The 18,318-nt window shown below is 35.4% G+C and overlaps 1 protein-coding gene across 2 annotated transcripts in view; it reads right to left on the bottom strand.

Moving 5' to 3' along the window:
• Positions 1–18,318, bottom strand: part of DYNC2H1 (dynein cytoplasmic 2 heavy chain 1) — a 159,620-nt gene that overhangs the window by 71,499 nt on the left and 69,803 nt on the right. For both annotated transcript variants that reach the window (XM_058186002.1, XM_058186003.1), the window contains exons 50-63: positions 16,189–16,297; positions 14,907–15,020; positions 11,480–11,622; positions 10,565–10,646; positions 10,041–10,195; positions 8,266–8,403; positions 7,563–7,676; positions 6,307–6,467; positions 6,013–6,136; positions 5,591–5,712; positions 4,888–4,974; positions 4,623–4,749; positions 3,831–3,972; positions 1,155–1,264 (exon numbers count right to left, since the gene is read on the bottom strand). In XM_058186002.1, the coding sequence (XP_058041985.1) occupies positions 1,155–1,264; positions 3,831–3,972; positions 4,623–4,749; positions 4,888–4,974; positions 5,591–5,712; positions 6,013–6,136; positions 6,307–6,467; positions 7,563–7,676; positions 8,266–8,403; positions 10,041–10,195; positions 10,565–10,646; positions 11,480–11,622; positions 14,907–15,020; positions 16,189–16,297 (1,728 nt within the window). The remainder of the gene's footprint in view (positions 1–1,154; positions 1,265–3,830; positions 3,973–4,622; positions 4,750–4,887; positions 4,975–5,590; positions 5,713–6,012; positions 6,137–6,306; positions 6,468–7,562; positions 7,677–8,265; positions 8,404–10,040; positions 10,196–10,564; positions 10,647–11,479; positions 11,623–14,906; positions 15,021–16,188; positions 16,298–18,318) is intronic.

Raw genomic sequence — 18,318 nt, 5'->3', positions numbered from 1 at the left:
TTGATCTGCTTTCTGGGTGGATGTGTGGTGGTGACATCCTGTGTGGACCTCGTGAGTGTGGGTCTGTGTCATTCCTCATGTTAGGGACTCGTTTGTCAATAAGGGCGGGTTTCCAAATGGCTGGTAGGCGGGAGGTATCATCTCGTTTGTTCATGCTGTGTGGGCGTTTTTCTATCTTGATGACTTCTCTGATTATTCTGTTGTTAAAGTGTTCAGTTTTGGCGATAGTTCTGGTCTTTTTAAAGTCAATATCGTGTTCTGTGGCTTTCTTCCCTGGTCCAACACCTTAAAGCCACAGGACATGATATTGACTAATCTGAGCACAACCAAGCCCCCACCCAAACAGGACACACCCCCAGCCAATCAGAGCACAAAAAAACCCCCATCCAATCAGAGCACAGCCAAGCTCCCACCCAATCAGTTCAAACCCCCACTAGCAGTTAAAAAGGAAGAAACAGCTGCAATCACACATTGCTCCCAGAAGCACGAAGCTGAAGCCTGAAGATGACGAATGAGACTTTGTCGAAACGTCGCCAAGACACTTCCAATTTTACACGGGAGAAAACCCGAACAACCAAAGACCTATATATATATATATATATATATATATATATATATATATATATATATATATATATATATATATATATATATAATTAATTAATTAATTAATTAATTAATTAATTAACAGAGTTGTTAACACCTGGAATGCACTACCTGACTCTGTGGTCTCTTCCCAAAATCCCCAAAGCTTTAACTAAAGACTATCTACTATAGACCTCACCCCATTCCTAAGAGGTCTGTAAGGGGCGTGCATACACCAGCATGCCTACCGTTCCTGTCCTAATGTTCCCCTTGATCGTATCCAACTCGTATAATTATTTCATGCTTATACTTATATATATATGCTTATATGTCGTACAGTTATTTCATGCTTATATATACTGTGACAAATAAAATAAATGTGAGTCAATCACAGCTTCAGACTTTTGTCATATAATCCAAAATTTTTAGAGATTGGAAGGCACAGGTATCAGTCAGGCAGACTTTGGGGGTAGAACTGGCTCACAAAGTCTTGATCTAAACTTTGGTAAATGTGAATGCATGCTACTTGAGTGCCATTTCCAAAATATAATAATAAAAATACAATTTACCTGAAGTATTACAAGAGCATTTTCTATTGACAGATCATCAGAGGGCAAACCTTCACTTTTCCAAATCAATTGCTCACTCTCTGTGCATAGAAACCGCCTAAGATCAAATTCTAAAAAGAAAAAAGAGGGATTCTTTTAATGGTCCTAAGTTTGCTTAGGCATTATACATTTGTCATTAGTACCTACGACTTTTATACACTACTGCAAATAAATCACATTGTATCTTATGCCATATTTGCTTCATGATACTGTACAACCACCATTTCCTTAGGAATTGTTGATAATGACTGTGTTATATATGATATACAGTTAATATACATTTAGACAGATTTAGAGTGATTATAAAACATTTATAAAATACAATTAGGAGGAACAGAAAATCTGTCTGGATTCAAACATTAGCTTCAGTTCTTGAAAATAAGGTCTAAGATCACAAAATCCTTAAACTGATGTAGATATAAATGTATGAGCTGCTTTAAAAGAAGGGAAAGAGAGAAAAGAAGAAAAACATTTTGATTACTGAACCCATTCATAAAAAAACTTATAATTATACAGTCAGAAAGAAATATATTTTGTTACACTTAATTTATGTTCTATGAACAATCCATTATTTATCTCAGTGTAATACAGAAAGACTGAAACTTCTTGTAGTAAGCAAGAACCATCCAGATCAAGATTACATTTTAATATTACCCTGACTGAAATTTTTGCTCCTATTGCAACTGAACCTTAAAACTGAACTTGACTAAACTACTAAATGTGATTCCTCTAAAGAAGGAAGATGTAAACCTAACAATGAGATCTCATTCCTCTGCCTGCCACTCCCAAAGCCTTTAAAATTGAACAAAATTAGGCAAAATATTTTCCTTGCCACTCAGAGGACAGACTTAATTTCTGATTGGTCTAAAACTTGGCAACTCCAAATCTCAACCAGCAAATGCTCAGTCTTACATATTGGAAAAAAGAACCCTAACATCAAGTACAAACTTGATGGACATTACCTAACTGATGACCCCAACCCTGTCAAAGATCTTGGAGTTCTCATATCAAATGACCTTAATGCCAAAGCCCACTGCAACTACATAGCAAAAAAGGCCCTAAGAGTTGTCAACCTAATTTTACGTAGCTTCTTTTCAAAAAACTCTACACTACTAACTAGAGCATACAAAACATTTGCCAGACCTATTCTCGAATACAGCTCATCCGTCTGGAACCCATACCACATCTCTGACATAAATACAATAGAACGAGTCCAGAAATATTTCACTAGAAGAGTTCTTCACTCCTCTGAAAAAAACAAAATACCTTATACCAACAGACTTAAAATCCTGGGATTAGAAAACTTACAACTCCGTCGACTTCGACATGACCTGTGTTTAACACACAAAATCATCTATTGCAATATCCTTCCTATAAAAGATAACTTTTATGTTGTACCTTGATGAACGTATCTTTTCTTTTATGTACACTGAGAGCATATGCACCAAGACAAATTCCTTGTGTGTCCAATCACACTTGGCCAATAAAATTCTATTCTATTCAGCTTCAATCGCAATATTACAAGAGCAAAAAATAGATTCAAGCTAAATGTCAACCGCTTCAAACTCGATTGCAGAAAATATGACTTCTGTAACAGAGTTGTTAATGCTTGGAACTCATTACCTGACTCCATAGTCTCTACTCAAAATCCCAAAATCTTCAACCAAAAACTGTCTACTATTGACCTCACCCCATTCCTAAGAGGACTATAAGGGGCGTGCATAAGAGCACAAAAGTGCCTACCGTTCCTGTCCTATTGTTATATATATATTTCTTTCTTCAAGATATGCTGTTTTATCTATAACATTTGTTTGTGTATACTGTTGTGACAAAAAGAAATTAAAAAAAAGATATTTCTGCTAAAAAATATTTTTTCTAAGATTCGAATAGGACATTTCTTGCCTTGGGACAGAACAAAGCAAAAGCTTACAAAGAACACCACATTCTTATACCATTATTCTTTCATTATCTTGAGATGAAAGGCAGTGTATGTTTTCTTCCCTTCTGTGCTCAGCTTAATATAAAAAAATCACACATTCCTGAAGAACAGGAATTGCATAGACAATTTTTTTATTGTACTTCTGTGATTATAATCTTGGAATTGATAAGAAATTGTGTTTAAGGTGGTCTAGAACTTCACTTCAAGGCCATGATCTTTGATTTCTTGGGAAACTGGTCAAGGAACAGGGCTTCCTTTTTTTTTTCTTTTTGCAACCCTGTAATCCAGGGCTCTCAAACTCAGGGCCTGCGGGCCAGATGAATCATGTGCTGGCCCCACCCCCGCCTAGTTTAGTAAAGGGGGGGAAAGTCCCAATATATCACATGATGCCACTGTGACAATGCGAGTTTGACACCCCTTCTGTAATCCCTTGCTTCTGGGTGGGGTCAGGGCAATTGAATGGAGCTGAGTGTTTACTGGCTGGATGCCCTTCCTGACACCTATGCAGAGCTCGCAGGAAATATTTTCTCTTTGCACCCTGATAGAGAAACATCTGTCGCTGACTGAATAAGCTGCTAAATATTTTTTTCCCCCATCCCTGTTAATCACTTACTGTAACACAGACTTATGTTAAGGTTGAGATTTTGTGTAACATTGAAAACTCTAATTTAAAAGCAGAACATAAGAACAACTCTCACTTTCAAGATTAGCAGATTTTGTCCATGAGTCCAAGCTTGCTTTTCTTTGGTCTTCAGGTGCAGCTGAGAGGTAAGTAATAAATGCTGCAGACAGTTGTGCTCTCCTTGGCAGTGTACTTAATTCATCCGCTATTTCTGAAACCTGAAACAATTTCCAATATGATGTTTATTGATGTAGCTAATCAATATATTGATATGCTAAATAACCAGACCTTTGCAGAGAGGAGGAAGTTGAGTTAATCACAGTTTGTGCAATTTGCTTCTTCCTCTCCAAAAATACAATGGATCTTAAAGATCAGCATATTGTGGAAACACTCACAATTACTCACACTTATGTACCAACATTTAATGGACTAACATGAAGAGCTCACTTTTTAGTTTACCTCTTTTCTATATATAAGCAGAAAGACATTATTTAAATCGGGTGCGGGAAACATTTTAATAGCTGAAGGCTGTACTTAATATTTTGCAGAATCGAAGAATGGTTTAAAACATGCAATAAATGTGGCAGGACTGGGATTCCTGTGGTTTTTGTTTCCTGGGTTTGGAAAAGATTTCTGTATCTTCGAGTTTTTCTAAAAATGTTCAGACTATTTTAAGGTTTTGTCTATAAAGCTAGAGGATGAAAGAACATTATTTCCTAATTAATCAGCAAGGAGTTTCATATTCATCACAAAGAAACAAGAATCACAAGAATTGAAGGACGCTAAAAATGCTTTCTGGAATAAAACATTGACTTCTTTTGAAGTAAAATGGCAAAAATATGGATCAACTGAAGGTTTAATAACCAACCTGTGAATTCCATCTTTTATGTTCCCTATCAAGCTGTTTAATCAGAATCTCTGCAGCTTTCACTGTCTCTTGAGCTTTCACAAGTTCTGTTTCCAGTTTAGCAGCTTCACTGGTTCTGGCCTGGAACCTGCATACCAATTGCATTTTTAAGATATTCAACTTATAAAGGCAAGTTGAATTAAAGTATAATTCCATTTCAACAAGAAAGTGTTAATTTAATACAAAAATGGTATAAGAAGAGTATTAACAAGTCTTAAATACATACTTATCTTTTAATTCTGCTACTTTCTGACCAACAGAATTAAGCAAATCTTCTAACTTCTGTTTTCTATCTTCTGTTTTTCTGAGATTACTAAAATATATTAAAAATACTAATTGAAGTTTGACAAGAACAAACAGTAACATAAAAAAAAAATCAACTGCCAGAAATTAGCATTTTTATCAGTCTCTTTCAGAAACCAAACAATGCTAAATTAGTAATCTATAGCATAATAGGATTCTGGAAGGATGCTAAAGGCAACAAAACCTCACCGTTTTCTTTCAGTTAAGCTTTGTGTCTTGATCAGTTTCTGGGATTTTATTTTAACTAATAAAACCTTAGTGACCTAAACATTTTTAAAAGCTCTTTCCTTAGAACAATTTTCTGAATCTATTCCCTGCTTTAAGCGATACATCTAAACAAAATAGGTAAGCAGACAAAGTACAAAATAGGATTTAGAAATAGCAACACTTTTTCTGAGGAAAGATGCTTAACAGGCAGTATTTTGAAAGCAGACTTGAACAGAGCATAGCTTTCTTTCCAGAAGTGGATATATTTGTTTTTAAAATTTGAGCCAAACTTTCTGTCAAATTAGACAAAGAAAGGAAAGTTTTCCTCTTTTAAACGTAATGGCTCTCTTGCATTTCAGAATTATAATGCAAATGATATAAATACATGCATAGCTCTTTATCCTTCACACACTACTTACGCTTGTAGACCGGATTGTTCGGTTTCCAGAGGCTGAATTCGTTCCAGTACATATGAATACTGAACGTTCGCCTTAACCCATGCTGCTAAAGGTGCGGCTGCAGTACTGGCCCTTTTTGCATTCTGAAATATTCAAACATACAGGTGACCTGAAGATAATATGCACCAGTGGTAACATCTAAAATACTCTCAGAAATAATATACTACCATTGATATTCATTTAACAACCAGCATATTTATTTTGGGAATTTAAAACCAAAAATAAACTTTAGGTTGTGCAAAAATAAATATAAAAACATTTTTTTTCCACCAGCTATTGCTGTGCAAATTATTATGTATTGAGTAAAGTATCTGTAGTTTCAACAATGAACTATTATGACCTGTAACTTATTTAATTAATATTTGTTAAACATGTCCAATTACCTTTGAGTCAAAAGATGCCTTATTTTTAGCTAGAAGATCTTCTACACTCTCACGAATTTCCTTTGGAATATTTCTAGCATCAAAAGTTGCGATATCTTCTCTCACACCTCTTTTTGCAAGGAAACTGCAGAATACATATTAAATAACCATTCCAATGTGGGAAAACAGTTTAGCGAAAGTAATTAACGTACAATCTATGGATAATCTATTGTTATTACTGCAGGGCTTTTCTGGCATTCAGATGAAAATAAATTAGGATTTCAGAAGAAATAGAACATTGTCGTTTTCTATTACCTCTTCATGCTCACCCACGATGTATCAAAGATACCCATCAACCGTAAGACACCTTCTAGTATGTCCCTAATTATATCAGGTGGCATACGTAAAGAACGGATCTCAGACAGAGATTCTGGTTTGATATTTCCAACTGCTAATTTAGCTTCATTAACCAGTGGCTAAAACAGAGAACAAAAGGCAAAGGATTAAAGTGGCTCAATTTTTAACACATCAGTTTATCTTTTTAATCACAGAATTCACCAATAACTTTGTAATTCAAAATTGATTTTTTTTAATTTGAATTTATATCCCGCCCTTCTCCGAAGACTCAGGGCGGCTTACATTGTGTAAGGCAATAGTCTCATCCTATTTGTATATTTATATACAAAGTCAACTTCAACTTAGTCAACTTAACTTAGTCAACTGATGACATAAGAGTCGAAATTTCACTACTATGCTGGCACTATAATCATTGGTACTAACCCTTTCCTCCTGATTTTTTTACTTTGTTCATAACTATAGCCGCTTTATTACCCTCCAAAATCATTTCTACTTCCCAAACCATTTCTTTCACAATAGTTTTTCTATTTCCAGTGGGACAGAAAGTGTGAGTTCTCTTGTCTATTTGGGACCAAAACTTAGAAACCACACAGTTTTGGTATTAAAGGACTAACAATCACCACAAGAATCAAGATCTAAAACAGAAAATTAGGAAGACATAAATAGCTAGAGCATTAAAAAAAAAATAAAGAAAATACATCAATTAAGAAGAACTACCGGTAATCAAAAAATCAGTAAAAGTCAAGAGAGGAATACATGTAATAAAGAGAGATATGAAGAATCATTGCCAAACAATATTATTAGGAAAACTGGCAGACGTAGGCTAAAAGAAAACAAAGATACAGCAATGATAAAATGAAAAAAAACTACTCTTCCTAATTTCTTGAAAAACCCATAGCTGATGTTCCATAATTGAGAAAATAAACACTGCATGGAAGTTGTCCCAAGAAGTGCACGACATTTAACCTTATTGATTATTCCAGCTTGTCTCGGTACTATAATAAAAGCAGAAGTTGTTTTAGAGGGTTATATGAAATGATACGGATATTCTCAGATTTTAATGTAATGTTTTCTATAACTCAAGGCAATTACTATTTAAACACTCTTAAAATTTTAACTACTCTTTATTGTATCAAAAAAAAAAATAACAGAGAAACTAAAGAAAAGTCTACTTCTTAATGGGATAGCAAGATCATTTTTTTAAAAAAGATTACCTGAACCTCTTTCAATTCTTCCTCAATTATTTTTTTTCTTTCTTCAATTTTTACTACTTCTTGGGCTATTTTCTGCTTTATTTTTTCCATTTCTGATTTTTGTTCACTTGCATCCTACAAGATAGGCATTAATCAAGACATCAGTTCAGACACCTTATACGTTGCTTCAGAGTGAATGCAGCCATTTTTCTTTGCAACATGAGATTTTTATCTTTCATAGAAATCATATATTATTCTTATACACTCTTTGAAACTGAACAACTGCATGAGGTGACCACCTGTATACAGTATATATGACATTTGGACAATATTTTTGTCAATAAAGATGAAAATAATTTCTTCTTCTGTAAATGTTACTGCTGTAACATTTACAGCAGTAACTGAACAAAGGCTCCAAGTTACTAAAGGTTGTCTCATACTGTTTTGGGTATAATGATAGATAAGCAACTCTGCCTAAAATCTAACACTAATTTTGCACCAATCTAAAACATTTTTTCTTTATCTTTTTCTTCCCATAGTTAATTCCTGTAGAAATTCCTGGTCAGTTTAGAGCTAGTGCTGTTTTGTACTATTGACCATACAATACTAATTTTTCTTGCTAACCACACTCAAAAGGTTTTGCAGAGAATTTTTTAAAAATCTTTTTTTTTTTGTCAAAGCACATGACGTCCTTGTACTTTTGCAATTTCCTGTACTTTTTTACCTGCATAGAAACAGTGATTTCTTGGAGAGCAGCATCGGCTTCGTCCTGTTTTGTTTTGAGTAATATGCCTTGTTCTTCTGCTTTCTTGTTTAATTCATCAACAAGTGCTTTGGCTTCATTTAATTTAGCTACTCCAGCCTACAATTTATAAAGAGGAGTTGGATGACATTTATCTGCAGGGAATCAGACCCATAAACAGACCATTATTTTGTACTAAATAGAGGCAGTCCTCTATATATGACTGCACTGAAGCCTGCCAATGGAGGCTCCCATTTCACGACAGCCATTAAGTGAAGCTTCTCACTTGATAACCATCCATCCCTGTTTTCTCCAATGTAATTAAGCATGCAGTCATTAAGTAGAGCACAGGATGCCTCAAGATGGGGGAAGCTCTTACAGCCTAGCACAGGCCCAGGAACCCTGCCCCACTGCTCCCAAGGCCTCCTCCATCCTGAGACATCTCATATTCCGCTTCCCATCCCTTGGATCTCCTCAGGCCTTTTCCCACTTCACTGGGTCCTCGTAGGCCTTAGGCCTGAATCCCACCGCACCAGGCTAAATACCATTCTCCTCAGTGTCTTTTTGAAGAGGTCCAAGGCCTTCCAGAGAACTGGAATGGATTGCTTTATCATGCAGTCATATGGCACAATTTTGAAAGTAGCAGCGATATTTACATCTACTAGAATGGAATTTGATTGATGGAAACATGGGGTTCATCTCCCAAATCGCCTAAGTGTCCAAGGGACAAAATAACCTGTTCTGTTTTACTAATGCACATCCCTTTGGAAAGCATTGTCCTCAGCTCCTCAATCTCTCTGAACCTGCTTCCTGACCAATTCTGTCAATATTGCCTTCTCTGACTTTCTGAGATCAGATGTTCCTATCCTGGAAGATCTAGCAATAGAGACTGGTGGAAAAATCCAATCAACCAGACTGATAGGTAAAGATTCCCCTCACACATATGTGCTAGTCGTTCCTGACTCTAGGGAGCGGTGCTCATCTCTGTTTCAAAGCTGAAGACCCAGCACTGTCCGAAGATGTCTCCGTGGTCATGTGGCCAGCATGATTAAACGGTAAAGGCGCATGGAACGCTGTTACCTTCCCACCAAAGGTGGTCCCTATTTTTCTACTTGCATTTTTATGTGCTTTCAAACTGCTAGGTTGGCAGAAGCTGGGACAAGTAATGGGAACTCACCCCGTTACGCGGCACTAGGGAATTGAACCGCTGAACTGCCGACTTTTTGATTGACAAGCTCAGCATCTTAGCCACTGAACCACTGTGTCCCTTACTGGACCACTGTGTCATGAGAGAAAAATGTTTTCAACATTGAGACTACTTTTTGAAGACCAAACACCCTTTGGGAAGGCTGATGCTACAAAGTAAAGGAAGCCACCCCGACACATGACAGCAGCACTGAGGAGTATTAGGTTATTTATATTTTAACCATGTTAAGTCTATTTTAGGTTTACATTACTCTTAGTCATATGGAGATGCAAAAAGATAATTCAGGAGATTGCCTAATCCTAGACAACAAGAAAGCAAAAGTAAACCACAAGTAGAATATTGCAATATTCAGATAAGTAAGACTTTTTCTCAACTACATTTAAAGCAATAAAAGTGACACAGCAAAGAAAGAAACTGAACAAAATAACTAAGGGATTCTTATGATGTTGAATAATAACATTTTTTTCAACTTGTACAAAAAGAAGTTCATGGTGGACAAACACATGCATCATTTAAAAAGTATAATGCACATCCAAAGAATCAAACATACCTGCAAATGACTTTGCCTTTTTATCAGCTCTGTCCTTTTGCTGTTATGAATGGCAAGATATGTATGCAGGAAAGTCATGTATCTTCGGGGTGTAGCTCCATAAACTTTACATGAGTCGTGAATTGTCAAAAAGGACTTAAGAAATTCCAAGTCACCTACATTACAAAGTTGTAAATGCATCAAGAATACATAAGATAAGTACTGCTAAAGACAAAGCTGGCATTGAATAAACAGAATGGAATGATGATTCAAGAATAATCCATTATTTTTAAGAATAATTTTATCCTTTTGCAGGTTTCCTTTACCATATAGCTATGTTCAACATATATGATAAAAGCCAATTTGACTTCTCAAACATTTCCTGTAGAATATCTGTAATATTATAAATAATATTTTGCTCATTTCTCAGAAGTAAATTTATGATACGTTTATAAAAAAAAAGGAGAATGTTACATTTACTTCATTGGTCTTATGCTTTCGTTAAAGCAAATGCATTAAAACTGTATTATAGAATATTAACTCACCAGAGTTCTTTTTTTTGTGTTCTCTTGATGTTTTAGCCACTTTTTCCTTTTCATCTGCTTCAGCAAATAACATCTCAGGTATCTAGAATGTAAAGTGTAAGCTAAGAACAAGCAGTACCATTAGAATAATTTCTTCCCCTAAAAATTGGCCAATGGCTTCACGGTTACCACTCTTCTTCAGCTTAAGAAATAATGCTGACTCATATGGCTGGCTTAGTTAAATTGTACACACTGAAAAGATGGAACTCAACAAAGGATGTAGAAATAGCTTTTTGCCAAGATTTAGTTGAAAGGAGATTATATGATTTTCCTACTTTAAGACAGTTTTCCAGTTATGGAAAGGAGCTATGAATACTGTGAAGACAGAAGCTGGCAACATCATAAGTAAAAAGTCTGACACCAAACAGAACCATTATCAAGATGGTACTCAATGCCTTCAACATCCATGGCAAAATACTACCAGATAACAGCAAAAGAGACTAATGTAAAATTTAAAGCCTGGATCTGACATACTATAGAACCATAGGTAGATTCCACAGTAGCTTCCTTTCACTATAAGAGCTTCAATCTCACCTTCAATGAAAGTGACTCATCTACTTGACCTTTGTCCTTGGAACTTCCACTACTAAACTCATGATTGTGCATTTGTGTTCCTAGAAAGAGATTAATTGTTGTGTCCAGGATAAAGCTCTGAAACTACCCATCTAGAATTCTCTAAAACAACAAACTGATATTAGCTTCATAAATTATTGAAAGATACTCCAAGGATATGTCTCTAAGCATCTCAAATGTATGTTGCCTCTATTTTGTAATCTAAATTAAATTTCAGGACATTCAATGATAAATATGTAAGGACAGAACTCAAAAAGAAAGTATTGGGGTGAGTGAGTCCTTGTTTCAAGTTCTTGCACTTACCTTTTTCATACTGCTTTCAGACCAGCCTTCCATCCAGAGTACCTGACACTTCTTATGAAGTGCAGGATTGCTTTCACAATTTATTGTGAAATTTAAATTAGTAGAATCCATAATCAAGACAACATGAAGATTCTGCTGAATCCCTAAAAAGTTACAAAAATAGTGTAACAAAGTAAATATTATATAAAATTATCCCTAGATAAAATTACTTGCAACTACTTCAAACAGAGCCCTAGGAAGGAGACAATGGCAAACCACTCCAGAAAAATATTACCCCCCCCCCAAAAAAAAAACCTGCAGGGACTTGTCCAGGCAATCGTTGAGAATTGAACACCATTGAACATAAGAAGAAAATCAAACTATTTTCAATATTTGCATCATAAAGTTCAATAATAATAATAATATATTTCCCAATAATAAATAAACATATTTATATCTTGCACCTCACAAAGGTAACACAAATGGAGATCCGACTGAAAGCATCGCAGCGAGACAGTCGGGGAAGACCGAGCTCTGCTGAGCTTTGTGAATTCCCGGGCTGACAAACCGCTGTCGAGGGGTCTTCAGACCAGATCTGTCCTTTAGGGACGGTGAAGAAGAAGAGGCACCTCGGATGACTGAGAGGAACCGGCAAGTTCCTCGGAGGTCAGAGGGAAAGCTCTTCGACTTGGCGATGGGGGCGGTGGCCATAGCAGCCATCATTAAGCTGGGGCAACCAGACCAAGATTTTGAACAGGAGCAGTGATTTGAACGGAATGTTGAAGCCGAGTGAGTGAACACCAACTCACAAGAAAAAACTTTAATTTAAATTGGCAAAGAAAATTTTTTGGCGGTGGAATAGCAGCTAAACTGAGAAGGAATGGAAATGCAGTAAGAAATTTTGAAAAAGGAATTATTTATCCTAAGACCCTAAAGGAATTTGGCTTTTTAAACTGAATTGGAGATCCCCCGAGCAGAAGGGGGGAAAAAGGGGGGGGGAAACCCTCAAATAAAGCTGGAGAGGTTTGGAGATTTTTAAACTTGTTTCTGGAACATAAAAGAAAGCTGGGGAACTTAGAATTACAATGTGGTGAAATTTCTCTGACTTCCTTTTTTCTCTGGTGATTTGGATTTAATACAATTGGACATAGACTCTAAATTGAATTGTTGGGAGAAGTTAAAAAGTAAAGCAAAATAAAGTGTGGCTTTAAGAAAAAGAAACAAAATGGATACCTTTGCTAATTGTTGATTGGAACTGTGGATTGGAAAGAGACACCCCCAGGCAGAAGGGAAAACTACATGGACTAACATCTGCTGTGGAAAACTTTCTTGTTGAAACGATAAGGCTGGTGAGAATTTTAAGGGAGGATTTTATGCCTGCAGGCTGTTTGACTTTGAAATAAAATAACAAATACAACTCTGAAAATACAGAATGGCGCAGGAAATAATCGAAGTGATGAAAAAGATGCATATGACTTTAAAGCGAGAAATAAAAGAAATAATTACAAGACCATATGGACAATTGAAACCAGAAGAATTAGGAGCTGCACGGGAATTTACAGAAAACAAAGAAACCATGAAGCAAGAGAGGGCTTTGGAAAACAAAGGAACAAAAATTGACTGTGAAATATTAAATGATTGTGAAACATCAAATGAGTATATAGGGAGAGATGAAGGGATTAATAAGGAGAAAAAGGGGAAAAGCACAAAGAATTTAGAAGATATCACTGGGATTGACAGTGACAACAGAGAAATCATTAAAAGAGGAATAAGGAGAAAAGTAAAAGGGAAAATATTACAAACAGAGAGGGTAAACAAAAATAAGGAGGGAAGGAAGAGACAAGGAGAGAAAGAAGGGAAGAAAAAATACAAAATTAAAGGATCATTTTGGGATTAATAGAGAAAAGATAAAAACGGGCGAAGGGGGAAGAAGGAGAGTTGATGGAAATACAGGACAAGCAAAGAGAGTAGAGAATTTTAAGAGAAAAAAAAGGAAAAAAGAGGAGGAAGAGAAAGAGGAAGAAAATAAAAAAGGATTGAAATGTATACTGGTTGAGGTGTAAAAGGAATTTAAAGCACAAAAAGAGTTGGCAATATATTAAATGACTTAAATATTGAGAATGGAATTTAAAATAAGAAAAAAGGTTGGAGGTCATTATGGATTTATAAATGATATTTCAGAAATGATATTAAGAAGAAAATTGACTTTTTTCTTACTTTTTCTTTTCTTTTTTTGATTATGGTTAATAATGTATGAATTGTCATTGAAATGTAAATACCTGATTGATGTTGATGTTGGATAAATAGAAGAGATAAAAGAATACAACTATTAAATGGGAATATAAGGCTTTAATAAAAATGGGAGTAGAAAAAGGGGGAGAAGAGAGGGAAAATTTGATAAAAGATTAAAATTGGGTGTGAAGGGTAGATTAAATTTACAAAGAGAAATATAAGAAGGAAATTAAAAATGAGAGAAAATATATTGATTAAAGCATGTAAGATGTGTTGGGAGAAGAACTAAATTTGGTTTGAAAATGTACCTGGCTGATATTCTGTTCAGAAAAGATGCATTGTATGTTGCTGTGTGTGTGTATAAAATAAAAAAAACTTTACAAAAAAAAAAGTAACACAAATGGAGCTGCAACTACCCTATGTGTTTCACTGTGACTTAATTAAAAACTTGGATCTTAGTGTTAGGAATTTGGATTATTTGTATTTAGCCATAAATGCAATAAAACAAAAAACCAAACTAATGAGCAAGCAATGGTAAGAATTTAAATTTAATTTGCATTCTCCCCAGAAACTTTTTGGGGTGTTTGAAATTTTAAGACTATGCCATGGGCATAGTCAGCAGTTTACTCACACATAGTCGTTTGAGAATGGGATTGTTGCTCAGTCACAAAAAGATGATACCACGGCAGACATAACTAATGATAAAGCATTGATATACCGTAATGCTCACCACCATCTCCTTCACTATCCTCATCACCCTAGCAGAATACTCCCTTCTCCCCTAGCTTAAATGTTGCCCCATTTCTGGGAAAACAGGCACAATTCTAAATCAAGTACTTCATTGCAATAACTTCCCCTTCCTATTTTGTAAGAAACTATATGGCGGCCAGTGACATTAATAAATATTATGATCCTGAAGGCTAGCATTTCTCTTTCCAGCATGCCGGTTGTTTACTTTTTTTTTTTAATGTTAAGAAGTCTGATGTATAAAATGTTGTAACAGAGATACGTTAAAGATTTTCTTGAATCAAAGATTCTAGCCACAATGAAATTAATATTAAAATTCAATTGCAAAGTATATATATATATTTAGTAAGAAAAATCCCATCAGATTTGTTATCATTATTTATGACCATTTTTTGTATTCAATTTGAAGGTATCTTTTTTTCACTATTTTAGTAATAGCTCACATTATTATATGGATTCATTCACTTACTATAAGTAAAATAGTTGAAAACTGGTCCCGTAAATCCATCCTGTGATGCTTGGTCTTTCAAAGGGGATAGGAGTGGCTCTAATTCTTCTATTGTGTACAGTCCAGAAACTTCGCCTATTTCAGATAGTTTTCACAATGTTTTATATGTGCCAAATTAAAATCAAATTACTACTGTATCTTTGAACATTATATTTTGCAAGAAGTTGAAGGAAATGTTATTAATCTCAAAAACAATTAGATCCTAAGGAAAAGGAAATATAAACTAAACAAAAATTATTATAACAATATAATATTATTACAAAAATTATTACTACAATAATTTTCAGTATGTATCATGTTTTCCATTTTCACTTTAGCTATGTTATAGGATGTTATTTAATCTTTCAATTGTAGAGAGAGGAAAGGGAAGCTCAAGATTTGAAGAAGTTTGCTCTCATAACACTAGATTATGTTTTGACTTACATTAGGGAAGTGTTCATTCTCTTAAATTGATTTTGCAGCGCATGTTTCCAAATCTTAAAAATATTTGCGTGTAATAGAATGTATAGTGTCCAATCACACAGTTAATATAACACCAACAACACTGAGAAGTTGCGAATATCTTATACTCAATCTATTTATGTTTTCAATAGACAACCCATGATCTACTGGCTCATCCTTTCAGAGATATTTCCTTACCAGATACCTCAAAGCCTTCAATGTACTGCCCTCACTGGAAAATTTGAAACACCTTCAGCCATGTATCTGCCTTGAAATAGTTCATGTTGTGCTGTATAGCAGCCAAATATCAGCATAGGAAATACTTTATGACATTTTGTATTATGTCATAAACTGCTTTATGATGTTTATGTCACATAATGTTTTTTTAAAAAATTGCCATATTTCAATCCCACAGGAATTATAGATCTCAGATTTTGGACACATTTGGTAAATTAGTCTATTTGAGGTACCTTGGTTCAAAAATTGCCCTGAGATCCACCAATTTGCCCAGTTAAGGATTACAGAAATTAGAGTTTTAGTAGTACATAGATAATATTTTCTAATATTTTCTCTTTATATTTTCTGTGAACATTTTGAGAACAATGTGCTTTGTTGAGTATTATCTCTAAACCGTTATCTAATTTTGAAACAATATTATTGATGATCTAACTATAGAATCAGTGTAATTGATCACATCTAATATACTATAGACCCAATGTCTAGTGAAATTTGAGCAATTATTACTTTAAACAATTTGTAGTGACTTTATTTACAAGCTATCAACCAATTATAGTTTTCTGACCTGATGATAATAAACTGTTGATCATCTCAAGAAAAGTGGGCTGGACAAATTGATAGTCTTCCAATAATAGTACAACATGTTGAGCTTCAATTCCTGCAAGTTGCATGACCTGGAGAAAAAAAAAGCATTCTTTCTTTACAATGAGACTAAACAAGAAAAAGAATTCAGGTTTAATATTATATAATTCCAAACATAAATTTTGAGACATGTATAACAAAAGAAATATCTGTGGTATGATCTTTAAACAGTTTACAGTTAAAAAGAAATGGAAGAAAATGTAAAAGTAATTAAATAGTAATCTAGCCAAGAAATTAAAAGACGCTTGCTCCTGGGGAGGAAAGCTATGGCAAATGTAGACAGCGTACTAAAAAGCAGAGACATTACTCTGCCAACAAAAGTGTGTATAGTCAAGGCTATGGTTTTCCCAGTTGCAATGTATGGCTGTGAAGGTTGGACCATAAGAAAGGCTGAGCGCCAAAGAATTGAGGCCTTTGAACTCTGGTGCTGGAGAAGACTCCTGCGAATCCCTTGGACAGCAAGTCAGTTCTAGAGGAGATCAACCCTGACAGCTCTTTAGAAGGCCAGATCCCGAAGATGAAACTGAAATACTTTGGCCACCTAATGAGAAAGAAGGACCCACTGGAGAAGAGCCTAATGCTGGGAAAGATTGAGGGCAAAAGAAGAACGGGACGACAGAGAACGAGGTGGCTGGATGGAGTCACTGAAGCAGTAGGCATGAGTTTAAATGGACTCCAGAGGATGGTAGAGGACAGGAAGGCCTGGAGGAACGTTGTCCATGGGGTCGCGATGGGTCGGACACGACTTCGCAACTAACGATAACAAACATTTTATTCAAATTAATACTAAAATTTAATAACTGAATTGAATATGGTACAACTTGAATATCTTCTGGAAGAGCTACTTTTTCACCTGCTACTAGAAACCATAAGGTGTTTTTTGGGGGGGGGGGAGTGGGGGAATCCATCAGGGTGCATGCTATTCCAAAGGAGGATACGTACAGAGAATACCTGCTGCTGAGACCCCCTCCAACCATAACTACTGAAAGACAGCTTAATAGAATAGAAAAAAGAACTGATCCATGGGGCACACCATGCTAGCATTTTTGGGGGGGCTCACACAGTCATAATTCTTGTCTCTGGAACTACAACTTCTTAACATCTCCTTTATAGCTTTTGAAAGCACTCCAGAACTTGAGCCATTTCATCCAGCTTCACTGCTGATACCATCATTGGTGTACAGTTCTATATTTCAAACCATATGCCTATTGCCATCTCTCTGTACCATGCAAGCTTGCTCACCAGCTGCCCAAACCACCCCAGCAGGCCTCAGTGTTAACACCATCCCAATGTCTGAACTGGACCTGATCTTCAAATACAGAAGGCAAGATTTTCACATTGTGATTTATAACTGTTTTCCAACACAGCTATCCAACATTAATCAGTCAGTCAAGGAAGCAAGAGCACAGATCTAAAGTTGGCAAGTTTTTTCTAGTGAATGGCCAGTGTGTGCTCATATCTCCAAAACTATTCCTCAATCCTGGGACTAGGCAGTCTGCCAGGATTGGCTCCCTCATAATCTGCTACTGCTAGCTTTCTGCTGAATCAGCCTCTGGTAGCTAATTTTGCGCCAAATTGTCTGCTGACAACCTCAGGCTTTACCTGCGTAGTTTCTATACAAAGATAGATAGATAGATAGATAGATAGATAGATAGATAGATAGATAGATAGATAGATAGATAGATAGAAAGAAAGAAAGAAAGAAAGAAAGAAAGAAAGAAAGAAAGAAAGAAAGAAAGAATTATTTATTGGCCAAGTGTGATTCGACACACAAGGAATATTGTCTTTGATGCATATGCTCTCAGTGCACATAAAAAGAAAAGATACGTTCATTAAAAATCATAAGGTACGATACTTAATGGTAGTCATAGGATACAAATAAGCAATCAAATCATACTAGGAAACAATCAATACAAATCATAAGGATACAGCAACAAGTTACAGTCGTAAGTGGGAGGAGATGGGTGATAGGAAGAATGAGACGATTAATAGTAATAATAATGCAGCCTTAGTGAGACTTCCGGGTGGCTCCACCTCTTCGCTGAGCCCTAAT

The sequence above is a fragment of the Ahaetulla prasina genome, chromosome 5, assembly GCF_028640845.1.
Source record: "Ahaetulla prasina isolate Xishuangbanna chromosome 5, ASM2864084v1, whole genome shotgun sequence".
Taxonomy (NCBI): domain Eukaryota; kingdom Metazoa; phylum Chordata; class Lepidosauria; order Squamata; family Colubridae; genus Ahaetulla; species Ahaetulla prasina.
The sequence above is the reverse complement of the archived record's forward strand: the minus strand, read 5'-3'. Positions and strand labels throughout refer to the sequence as shown.